Here is a 12,873-nt window from a genome sequence, read left to right on the forward strand (position 1 = left end):
CCTCAGAGCGGTCTCCAATGACCACTACCCTCTGTCGCCTTCCACTCAACTAATTCCTGACCCAGTCCATTTCTTTGAGGCCCATACAGAGGGTACTCAGATTACTTATTAAGACGCCTATGTAGAACACTGTCAAAGGCTTTGCTAAAATCTAAATACACAACATCTAGTGTTTTCTCTCTAACCATAAGATCATATTATAAGATCTTGTTCATCATCCTTGCTATTCAAGAGATGTAAACTCATATTGCATAATGTAGAAGTATGACTACAAAAGTGAAATAAAGTTCTAAAAAGCATGTTGTATTCATAATTCTTCTAATTCTTAGCAGAATGGAAATGAAAAGAAATATTTTAGATTTCTTAGCCAAAGGAGTAAATGATTAGCATATGGCTCAGTCAGGTTTTATCAAAGGTGAGCATAGACTAGGAGTAATGACTCTTACAGCCCTAATGCTATGAAAAAGCTGTATATCAGAGTTGAGCATGTTGAAATACATTACACTGTAGTTATAGTGATGGATTCTTGTTCTTGTATACTATATATTACTTCAGAGCAGCAAAAGAGACCACAAGGAAAAAATAGCCAAGGAGGCGAAAAACTTCAAACCGTTCTTTCGATATATTAAGGGTAAATGACCTGTGAAGAAAGCAGTGGGACCGTTGGATGACCATGGAATAAAGGGACTGCTAAAGGAGGACAAAGCAATCGTCAACAAACTGAACACATTTTTTTGCATCTGTATTTACCGAAAAGGATATACACAACATACTGGAACCCATCAGGCTATATGCTAGAAACAAAGACGGGAAACTGACAGGATTGATGATCAGTCTAGAAGAGGTATGCAGGCATTTCGATAGGCTCAAGAGTAATAAATCCCCGGGACCAGACGGCACCAATCCGAGGGAACTGAAAGGGACTATAGCTGAACTGCTTCAACTATAGCCAATCTGTCGATCAAATTTGGAAAGATTCCAGAAGACTGGAAGGTGACGAATGTTACGCCGATCTTCAAAAAAGGTTCGAGGGGAGATCCGGGAAACTACAGACCGGTGAGTTTGACCTCAGTACCAGGAAAGATGGTAGAGGCGCTGATAAAGGACCGCATCATTGATCACCTTGACGGACATGGTCTGATGAGGACCAGCCAGCATGGTTTCAGCAAAGGCAAATTTTGCTTGACGAACTTGCTGCACTTCTTCGAGGGAGTAAACAGGCAGATAGACAAGAGTAACCTGGTCAACATTGTATATCTGGATTTTCAGAAGGCGTTCGACAAAGTTGCACATGAACGACTACTTCGGAAAATTGCGAGCCATGGAATTGAGGGTGAAATACTCACGTGGAGTAAAAACTGGCTGGAGCATAGGAAACAGAGAGTGGGGGTAAATGGACAATACTCAGACAGGAAGAGCGTCACCAGTGGGGTGCCACAGGGCTCGGTGCTTGGACCTGTGCTCTTCAACATCTTTATAAATGATCTAGACATTGGTACGATGAGTGAGGTGATTAAATTTGCGGACAAATCAAAGTTATTCAGAATAGTGAAGACACAGGGGGATTGCGAAGATCTGCAACGTGACATAATCAAGCTCGAGAAATGGGCATTGACATGGCAAATGAAGTTCATTGTTGATAAGTGTAAAGTGATGCATGTCGGCAACAAAAATCCCATGCATGAATACAGGATGTCTGGGGCGGTACTTGGAGAGACATCCCAGGAAAGAGACTTGGGAGATCTGATTGACAAGTCAATGAAGCCGTCCGCGCAATGCGCGGCTGCGGCGGTGAAAAGGGCGAACAGAATGCTAGGAATGATAAAGAAGGGGATCACGAACAGATCGGAGATGGTTATCATGCTGCTGTACGGACTATGGTGCGCCCTCACCTGGAATACTGCATCCAGCACTGGTCGCCGTACATGAAGAAGGACACGGTACTACTTGAAAGGGTCCAGAGAAGAGCGACTAAAATGGTTAAGGGGCTGGAGGAGTTTCCATACAGTGAAAGATTAGAGAAACTGGGTCTTTTCTCCCTTGAACAGAGGAGATTGAGAGGGGACATGATTGAAACATTCAAGGTACTAAAGGGAATAGACTTAGTAGATAAGGACAGGTTGTTCACCCTCTCCAAGGTAGGAAGAACGAGAGGGCACTCTCTAAAATTGAAAGGGGATAGATTCCGTACAAACGTAAGGAAGTTCTTCTTACCCAGAGAGTGGTAGAAAACTGGAATGCTCTTCCGGAGTCTGTCATAGGGGAAAACACCCTCCAGGGATTCAAGACAAAGTTAGACAAGTTCCTGCTGAACCAGAACGTACACAGGTAGGGTTAGTCTCAGTTAGGGCGCTGGTCTTTGACCAGAGGGCCGCCGTATGAGCGGACTGCTGGACACGATGGACCACTGGTCTGACCCAGCAGCGGCAATTCTTATGTCTTATGTCTTATGCACGAAAGTTTTTTGGCATTTCTATGTTTGACCTTCATACATGTGGAAGCTAGCAGACTATATCAAAATAAAGTGAATGTAATTATAAATTATTCATCAAAAAATAAAAAATATATATAATAAAATATGTATTAGAGTGCTCAGTGTGAAATCTTATTCAAAACCAACAGGTTTAAGGAATAAAGATGTATTGTAACTACATCATTGCACTCACCTGCCTACCTACCCTTCAATACTGGTTAAATCAAATCTGACTCAAAAGATATCAAGCCGTGTAAAAAGTACTTAGCTGGATCCTGAAGAAGATGAGATCAGATGATAAATACAAAGTCCAATGTTGTTACACTCATCTTCACAAGATGGAAATATAAGTATGTGTACTTGTAGGTTGTTGCAGGTGCTAACAATCATGCAACGAACTAATCCATATTGGTAACGCTGGCTTTGAAAAAAGTATTATAAAAGTGAGTCCCCAAAACAAAAAAGTTGTTTTAACTGCTTCTACAAAAATCACCAAGTATCCAAAAACTCCAAAACTCCACTACGTGAAAAAGTTGAAATATCCAAAATCTCCTCAACACCGATCGTGTTTCACTATGAATTGCTTCATCAGGAGGAAACAATGTAAACTAAACAAAACATATGAAAAAATGCAGTTAACAAACAAATAACATATATCAAAAAGAACGTATAAACTCAAAAATACTTTATAATACTTTATAATACTTTTTTCAAAGCCAGCGTTACCAATATGGATTAGTTCGTTGCATGATTGTTAGCACCTGCAACAACCTACAAGTACACATACTTATATTTCCATCTTGTGAAGATGAGTGTAACAACATTGGACTTTGTATTTATCATCTGATCTCATCTTCTTCAGGATCCAGCTAAGTACTTTTTACACGGCTTGATATCTTTTGAGTCAGATTTGATTTAACCAGTATTGAAGGGTAGGTAGGCAGGTGAGTGCAATGATGTAGTTACAATACATCTTTATTCCTTAAACCTGTTGGTTTTGAATAAGATTTCACACTGAGCACTCTAATACATATTTTATTATATATATTTTTTATTTTTTGATGAATAATTTATAATTACATTCACTTTATTTTGATATATTATAAGTTAGGTGAATTTATGAATATAATTTTTCTCCAATTTATTTATTGTTTTGAGCTCGCAGACTATACCTTGCATCTAAGGATTTGAGCCAGGGTTTTAATGCTAGGAATTTCTTTTGAATGTCCACAGTTCTTTTTGTGAATTCTGGAAGTATAACAATCCAATGTACATAAGTGATTAACAGCATGTAGCAGATTGTAATGTTTCAAATACTTGAGGAAAGCACAAAACAATAACATTGGAGCTTTCAATTTATTTATTTAGGAACCTTTCTACTGGACAATCATAAAGGTCTAGGCCAGTGTTCTTCAATGCAAAGTTCGGGGGCCAATGGTGGCCCTTGGAAACCTCTGGCGTGGCCCCCATTGTAATTATGATTCCCCCCCCCCATATTCTCTGCTTCTCTCTCCAAGCTTAGGTCAGAAAGGAGGAAGCAGATGGGAGGAAGAGCTACATGCTTGAAGGATATTTCTCAATAGAAGAGAATGCATTTGTAAACACCTACTTCCAATAAAAAGTTTGAAGGCAGGCTGGAAGTGATAGACACACACTGGCAGCTCATTTGAATGCCAAGTGGCCCCAGCATAAAAATTAGTGAAGACCACTGTTCTAGGTCTGTAGATACATAATTAAACATTCAAACAATACAAATAATATTATAAAAAGAATCCAAAAATAGGTCCACGAAAATATGCAAAAGTCCCCATCAGGCCCAATGTCACTTATATATTCAGCATACCACAAAAGCCTGTTTAAAAATCAGGGTCTTAATTTCTTTCCTAAACAGGCTCCCATTCTGTGTGTTGAAAATTCAGCTTCAAAAATTTAGATAAAAATTCTTGTAGAAATTTGAATGGGTCTTTGTTCTCCACAATGTCAAGAAAACTTAAGATTCTGATGCTATTATATCAGTTTCGATTTCCTGTATCTTCAATAGTTGTTTGTAATTCCAGCACCATCTTAGCTGATTTTTGGCATAGGAGGATTGATCATCTAACTCAATCACACATTTTTCCAGCAACTCAATCCTATTTTCAAAGAATAGGAAGCAAGAATTCAGTTGATAAAAATCCTGTTTATTCCTTTTACATTCACACTATTACCGATAAGCATTTGGGTAATATGTTGTAATTGGTCAGTTAGCGCCAAAAGATTCCTACTCTCATTAGTTGATTTGTAGGGCGACAGAGATTCTGGTTCCACTCACTTAGTAACAGAATCCATGACAAATGCGTTTTCACTCTTGCTTTGTTTACCGCTGGCAATAAGACAAATCAAAAACACAATTTGAGTATCAAAAAAGTTAGAGTTCATCTTGAAATTAAAGGTGAGATTTGGGAGAATCACTCCTAAGCCTCCATCTTGGTCAAAACTCTCAAGTGCTCCCTCCCCCTTTTTACAAGCAATTTGATGTCCAGCCTAAAGAATCACTACACTTCTTTAAAAATCATAGTCTGTAAGGAATAAGTATATTTTGTTTACAATCTCTGATAACAATATAATACTAGAACCAAGACTTCTCAGAGTAAATGTCCAAAATAGAAGTTAGATGAAATTCAAATACAATAAAGTAAATGAAATAAATAATAATGAGTAAATGAAATAATTGCTGGGTAAATAAAGTAAATGAAATAATTGCTGGGTGATGTAGACGAGAAAGCACAGTTACTTACCGTAATAGGTGTTATCCAGGGACAGCAGGCAGATATTCTTGACTGATGGGTGACGGCACCGACGGAGCCCCGGTACGGACAATTTTAAAGTGATTGCACTCTAAGAACTTGGAAAGTTCTCGCAGGCCGCACCGCACACGCGCGAGTGCCTTCCCGCCCGACGGAGGTGCGCGGTCCCCAGTTAGGATAAGCCAGCTAAGAAGCCAACCCGGGGAGGTGGGTGGGACGCAAGAATATCTGCCTGCTGTCCCTGGATAACACCTGTTACGGTAAGTAACTGTGCTTTATCCCAGGACAAGCAGGCAGCATATTCTTGACTGATGGGTGACCTCCAAGCTAACAAAAAGAGGGATGGAGGGAAGGTTGGCCATTAGGAAAACAAATTTTGCAAAACAGATTGGCCGAAGTGTCCATCCCGTCTGGAGAATGCATCCAGACAATAGTGAGATGTAAAAGTATGAACTGAGGACCAAGTAGCAGCTTTGCAGATTTCCTCAATAGGCGTGGAACGGAGGAAAGCCACAGATGCTGCCATAGCCCAAACTCTATGGGCCGTGACAGAACCTTCCAGTGTCAGTCCAGACTGAGCATAACAGAATGAAATGCACGCTGCAAGCCAATTTGACAACGTAAGTTTAGAAACAGGACGTCCCAAGTTATTCGGATCAAAGGACAGAAAGAGTTGGGGAGATGATCTGTGGGGCTTAGTACGCTCTAAATAGTAAGCTAAAGCCCACTTACTAGTCCAAAGTATGCAGAGCCTGTTCTCCAGAATGAGAGTGAGGTTTCAGAAAGAAGACAGGCAGAACAATGGATTGGTTGAGATGGAACTCAGAGACAACCTTAGGGAGAAACTTTGGATGTGTACGCAGAACCACCTTGTCATGATGAAAGACTGTAAAAGGTGGATCCGCAACTAGTGCATGTAGCTCACTGACCCTCCTGGCAGAGGTTAGAGCAATAAGGAAGACCACTTTCCAAGTGAGAAACTTGAAAGGAGTCGTAGCCAAAGGTTCAAATGGAGGCTTCATTAAGGCGGAGAGAACCACATTGAGATCCCAGACTACAGGGGGAGCTTTAAGAAGTGGCTTCACATTGAAAAGACCTCGTATGAATCTGGACACCAAAGGATGAGCTGAGAGAAGTTTTCCATGAACTGGCTCATGAAAAGCAGCAATAGCACTGAGGTGGACCCTGATGGAAGTAGACTTGAGACCAGAGTCAGACAAAGAGAGAAGGTAATCCAACAAGGTCTCCACTGCAAGGGACGTAGGATCATGATGATGAAGAAGACACCAGGAAGAAAATCTTGTCCACTTCTGATGGTAACATTGCAGAGTGGCCGGTTTCCTGGAGGCATCCAGAATAGAACGAATGGGCTGAGACAAAAGAGAATCATTCGAAGTTAGCCCGAGAGATACCAAGCTGTCAGGTGCAGAGACTGGAGGTTGGGATGTAGAAGGGTCTGCTGATGTTGCGTAAGCAGAGAAGGAAACAGTGGAAGAAGCATAGGCTCCTTGGAACTGAGTTGAAGTAGAAGGGAGAACCAATGTTGCATGGGCCATCGTGGAGCGATGAGAATCATGGTGGCCTGTTCCCTCTGGAGCTTGAACAAGGTTCGTAACATGAGTGGTAGCAGAGGGAAAGCATACAGGAACAGATTGGACCAATCCAGGAGAAATGCATCCGCTGCCAGACGGTGAGGAGAGAAGAGTCTGGAGCAGAAGAGGGGCAGCTGGTGATTTTGCGGAGCTGCAAAGAGGTCTATCTGAGGAGTGCCCCACTGAGCGAAAATGGACTGTAGAGTTAAAGGATCGAGAGTCCACTCGTGAGGTTGGAGAATTCTGCTGAGTTTGTCCGCTAAGGAATTCTGTTCTCCCTGAATGTAGATAGCTTTCAGGAATAATTGGTGATCTGTGGCCCAAGCCCAAATCTTCTGGGCTTCCTGGCACAAGAGGCGAGAGCCTGTCCCACCCTGCTTGTTGATGTAGTACATCGCAACTTGATTGTCTGTGCACAGCAGGAGGACTTGAGGAAAGAGAAGATGTTGGAAGGCCTTGAGAGCATAAAACATTGCTCTGAGTTCCAGGAAATTGATGTGATGCTTCATTTCCTGGGCTGTCCAAAGTCCTTGAGTTTGGAACTCGTTCAAATGAGTCCCCCAGACATAAGGGGAGGCGTCGGTGGTGATGACAAGTTGATGAGGAGGTAGATGGAACAGAAGACCTCTGGATAGATTTGAGGACATCAACCACCATTGTAGAGACTGACGAAGAGATGATGTCACAAATATGTGTCGTGAGAAAGGATCCGTCGCTTGGGACCACTGGGTAGCTAGGGTCCATTGAGGAGTGCGCAGGTGAAGACGTGCGAAGGGTGTGACATGAACTGTGGAGGCCATGTGACCCAAGAGTATCATCATTTGCTTGGCAGAGATGGAACGTTGTGGAAGCACCTGCTGACATAGAGATTGAAGAGTTTGAAGACGGTTGGACGGCAGAAACGCTCTCATGAGGACTGTGTCCAGCATCGCTCCAATGAATTGAAGTCTCTGAGTGGGGATGAGATGAGATTTGGGTAGATTGATCTCGAACCCCAGAAGTTGTAGAAACATGATGGTTTGGTTGGTGGCCAGGAGCACTGTCTGAGATGAATTGGCCTTGATTAACCAGTCGACCAGGTAAGGAAAGACCTGAAGATTATGAGAGCGGAGAAAAGCAGCCACCACAATCAGACACTTGGTGAACACTCTTGGAGAGGAGGCAAGACCGAAGGGTAGCACCTTGTATTGTTAATGACAGTGGTTGATCATGAAGCGGAGGTACTGTCTGGAGGTCAGATTGACCGGTATGTGAGTGTATGCCTCTTTGAGATCGAGGGATCATAGCCAGTCGCCTTGAGTGAGAAGAGGATAAAGAGTGGCCAAAGAGAGCATTCTGAATTTTTCTTTGACTAAACATTTGTTGAGATCGCGAAGATCTAGAATGGGTCTGAGATCTCCTGTTTTTTTGGGGACCAGAAAATAACGGGAGTAGAATCCCTGCCCCTTCTGAGCAAGAGGAACTTCCTCTATGGTGTTTAGAAGAAGGAGGGATTGAACCTCTTGGAGAAGAAGGGCGGATTGAGGAGTGTTCAAAGCAGACTCTTTTGGCAGACTTTGGGAAGGAAGAGTCTGAAAATTGAGGGAGTAGCCGTGATGGATGATGTTTAGGACCCATTGATCCGAGTTGATGATCTCCCAACGGCTGAGGAAAAAGGTAAGACGGCCACCTATAGGTTGAGGCAGGTGGACAGATGGCTGAAAACTGGCTATGCCCTGGAGAACTAAGTCAAAAGGGCTGAGTAGATTTTTGCTGTGGAGGTGGCTTCACCGGTTGCTGCTGTGGTGGCCTAGGGGTTTGTCGCTGTTGTTGACGTTGACGCCTAGGTTGTTGGGGAGCTGATGGCAAAGGGTGAGCCACATAACGGCATTGATAGGCCGATTGTTGTCTGAAAGGCCGGGCAGGTGGAGTCTTCTTCTTTGTTTTCAGAAGAGTATCCCATCAAGTCTCATGGGCGGAGAGCTTTTGGGTGGTAGAGTCCATGGATTCACCAAAGAGTTCATCCCCCAGGCATGGAGCATTAGCCAGTCGATCTTGATGGTTGACATCAAGCTCCGACACTCTGAGCCAAGCAAGGCGACGCATGGCCACAGACATGGCCGTTGCTCTAGTGGTAAGTTCGAATGTGTCATAAATGGATCGAACCAGAAACTTGCGCAGCTGGAAGAGAGAGGACGAGCACTGGTGAAAAGCCTGTCATTTGCGATCAGGGAGGTACTTTTCAAAGGAAGCCATGGTAGTGAGAAGATGCTTGAGGTAAAAAGAAAAGTGGAAAGCATAATTACCAGACCTGTTAGCCAGCATGGCATTCTGGTATAATCTTTTACCAAACTTATCCATGGCTTTACCCTCTCTGCCAGGAGGGACAGAAGCGTACACACTAGCTCCCGCAGACTTTTTAAGCGTAGATTCCACTAGAAGAGATTCATGTGGAAGCTGCGGCTTATCAATTCCAGGTATAGGTATCACTTTATACAGAGAATCCAATTTACGAGGGGCTCCTGGGATGGTCAAAGGAGTCTCCAGATTCTTATAAAAGGTTTCCCTCAAGATATCATGAAGGGGTAATTTGAGAAATTCCTTTGGAGGCTGATCAAAGTCCAGTGCATCAAGGAACGCCTTGGACTTTTTAGACTCAGCCTCCAAAGGAATAGAAAGAGATTCACACATGTCTTTCAGAAAGGAAGTGAAAGATGTAGAATCTGGTCTGGAGGATGGATCAGGAACAGTAGGATCATCATCATCCGATGAACACTCACCCTCAGAAAGAAAAGGCTCTTCGGAGTCACCCCACAGATCAGTATCCCTAATATGGGAGCTACGGTCTCGAGACTCCGGTGTGGAGGGTTCCAGGTGTCGGGATTTGCGTGCCGACTTATCTGACCTCATAGACACGGTACCGGGAGACGTTAAGGGCTGCATCGGTGCCGAAGTCTGAACAGCCTGGTGTTGAGCTCTCGGTTCCGGTGCGAGGACTGGCATGGAGACCGACGAAGCAGAATGGACCGGTACCGACAAGGTGGACGCGGACAATAGAGGCTGCTCCACCGTCGGTACCGGTGGCTCAGACCGGACCAGGACCGGAAGGCTCGGTGCCAATAATGCGGGAAGGAGCTGTTGTAACTGCTCCTTGAGTTGCACCTGCAGGACGGCAGCAATTCGCTCGTCCAGCGAAGGCACCGGTACCGCTTTTTTCTTCTGCGGTACCTGCGGTGCCGCTCGACACTCCGAAGAGGAGGAACCCGAGGTCGAGTGGCTGACCTCAATCGGAGCACTTCCGCGGGCGCCTCGAGGTCGGCAGGACTGGGCTCGCTGCTACTGAGACCGGAGGACGCTCCAGCGGGGAAGGCTTCTTAGCCGGCTTACCTGAGGGATGCGACGCCGGTGCGGTGTCGACGAGGTGGGTGCCGACTGAGATGGGGCCGATGTCGGTGCTGGTGCCGCAGGATCAGACATATCGGCACCAAATAATAACCGTTGTTGGATTTGACGGTTTTTTAATGTTCTCTTTTTTAAAGTGGCACAGCGGGTGCAGGTGGACGCCCGATGGTTAGGACCCAGGCACTGTAAGCACCAGTTATGTCCATCGGGCGGGAAGGCACTCGCGCATGCGCGGTGCGGCCTGCGAGAACTTTCCAAGTTCTTAGAGTGCAATCACTCTAAAATTGTCCGTACCGGGGCTCCGTCGGTGCCGTCACCCATCAGTCAAGAATATGCTGCCTAATTGTCCTGGGATAAAAAATTATATATAAGTTGAAAAAGTCACTTCTAATCCTTCAAAGGTATGGCGGTAAACAAACGCCGAGTTTAAATGCCCTTGACATTTAAACTCGGTGTTTGTTTGCCGCCATACCTTTGAAGGATTAGAAGTGACTTTTTCAACTTATGTATAATTTTTTCTCGTCTACATCACCCAGCAATTATTTCCTTGGCATTTGAAACTACCAACACCTCCTTTGGGTTCCTTGAAAAAGACCCTCGAAACATGGTCCATGTCGGGACCTACCAACACCCCTTTTAAGTTAAGTAGGAATTGTTTTTCCTTTTATTGCCACTGAAAAATACTTTTATTATTTAAGAAGCACCCCAATATCACCAGCATTATAGTCATACACAGTGATGGGACGGTGGGTTCGGCTATAGGAGCCACGGCTCTTGGTCGGATTACACATATCTGAGTGTATGTATAAATGCATTTACTTTATTGTATTTGAATTTCATCTAACTTCTATTTTGGACATTTACTCTGAGAAGTCTTGGTTCTAGTATTATATTGTTATCGAGTTTGACCTCTCAGCCCTGCATTCTTTCAGAGTGTTTTCCTCACCACCTACTAGTTTTGACTTAGTCTGCAATCTCTGATAAGGCATCTGGCAAGAGAAAATAGCATTTTTGCACTAAAAAGTATATATATATTGGATCAGCCTTGTGGCTCAGCAGAAATGCTGTACGCTGCCATGTGAACATCTGGGTTCAATTTTGGGACCTGGCCTCTGCTTCCTGACTAACCAAGGCTTGGGATGTTTTATAGGCACTATAGCTCTTTAGGGAAGTTTTGTCCTATGCACAACTGTGACAAAGTTCACAAGTGGAAGATTCTAAAATGGAATCACAGTCTCTATCTTCTAGCTAAGGACCTTCACTACAAAGGCTGGACTAGTGTGGGTTTTCAACTATAGAGAATATATCACAGAAGTTTCAAATGAAACCTAATAGCACTGGAACCCAGAAAAAGTCAGTTCTAATCAAACAAGAAGAAACAAATACAGTATGTCAGGTGCAAACATAAAAATATCTTCTGCCAAATCACTGAAAAGGCAAATTCCCAACACTGAATGGACATAAGAAATTGCTATAACAATACCTGAATAAATATGCTTTCATCATGGCATTTTCATTTTCACAATATTTTGATACATCTTCCTTCAAACAATTAACCTGTCAATTTAAAACAGAATTTATAAAATATGTTAGAAGCACTTATTACACATGTATCAAAATGCTTAATAGCATCAATTAAGTCATTTTTAATATGTAATTATGAAGAAAAATACCTGTACTGTATATCTATTGGACACGATAGGTGGTTTTGTGTGAAATATGCTTTTCGTGAATCGAACTATCAAGGGATGAACAAATAAAGGCTTTTTATCCAGAAGCGAGTGAAATGCACTGATAGTGCTAAGATGAACTCTAACTGAATTAGTCTTTAGACCAGAATTTGAGAAAAGGAGGAGGTAGTCTAGTATTGATGGTAGTGGGCATGTGATATGTTCCAGAGAATGAAATGTAGACCAGGAAAAGAATCATGTCCACTTAAAGAAGTAACAGCACTGAGTGGAAGGTTTTCTAGATGCTTCTATGACAACAGATATTGCAGCCGAAAGGCAGAAAGAATTTACTTGTTCAGAGAAAGAAACCATGCTGCTAGTGCTAACGATCGGGACTTCGGATGAAGGAAAAACCCTTGGTTCTGAGTGAGGAGTGTTGGAAATGGTTGGAATCTCCACAGTTTCTTGACTCTAAAACAAGAAGAAAATAATAATGGGAAAGCACAAAGTTTGACATGCAGAGGAGAGATCAAAGACACAGCTTCTTAGTTCCTTGGAAAACTTAGAATTGTTGGTCCTGCGTACCAACGTCGGACACTGCTAAGTGACAGTGAACTGGGCAGTGTCTGTACCGGGTTCTGTAGATGACATCACCCACATTTGAGAACATTATGCCTGCTTATCCTCAGAGAATTCAGACTTTCCTAACCCCATCCATACAAAGCAATCCATCTGGACAAGAGAACATCTTAATCCAGCAGACTTCTGGTCACACTACACTCTCATCTCCGACTCCAACGCAGACCCCAACTTCTACCTAAATTGGGAAAAATTTAGCGACCAGGTTCTTAACACCACTGCCCCTCTTAAACTTCGCTCGAAAACTCTTCGCCCTTCAAACAGCTGGTTTGACGCGGACCTCCTGACCATAAAACGAGAAGTCCGGAAACATGAAAGAATCTGGCGTAAAT

The 12,873-nt window shown here is 43.3% G+C and overlaps 1 protein-coding gene across 9 annotated transcripts in view; it reads right to left on the minus strand.

The window, feature by feature from the left end:
* Window positions 1-12,873, minus strand: part of TXNDC16 (thioredoxin domain containing 16) — a 129,887-nt gene that overhangs the window by 90,747 nt on the left and 26,267 nt on the right. For all 9 annotated transcript variants that reach the window (XM_033951998.1, XM_033951994.1, XM_033951989.1 and 6 more), the window contains one exon: window positions 11,716-11,789. In XM_033951998.1, the coding sequence (XP_033807889.1) occupies window positions 11,716-11,789 (74 nt within the window). The remainder of the gene's footprint in view (window positions 1-11,715; window positions 11,790-12,873) is intronic.

Source organism: Geotrypetes seraphini, chromosome 7 (assembly GCF_902459505.1).
Source record: "Geotrypetes seraphini chromosome 7, aGeoSer1.1, whole genome shotgun sequence".
NCBI classification, from domain to species: Eukaryota; Metazoa; Chordata; class Amphibia; order Gymnophiona; family Dermophiidae; genus Geotrypetes; species Geotrypetes seraphini.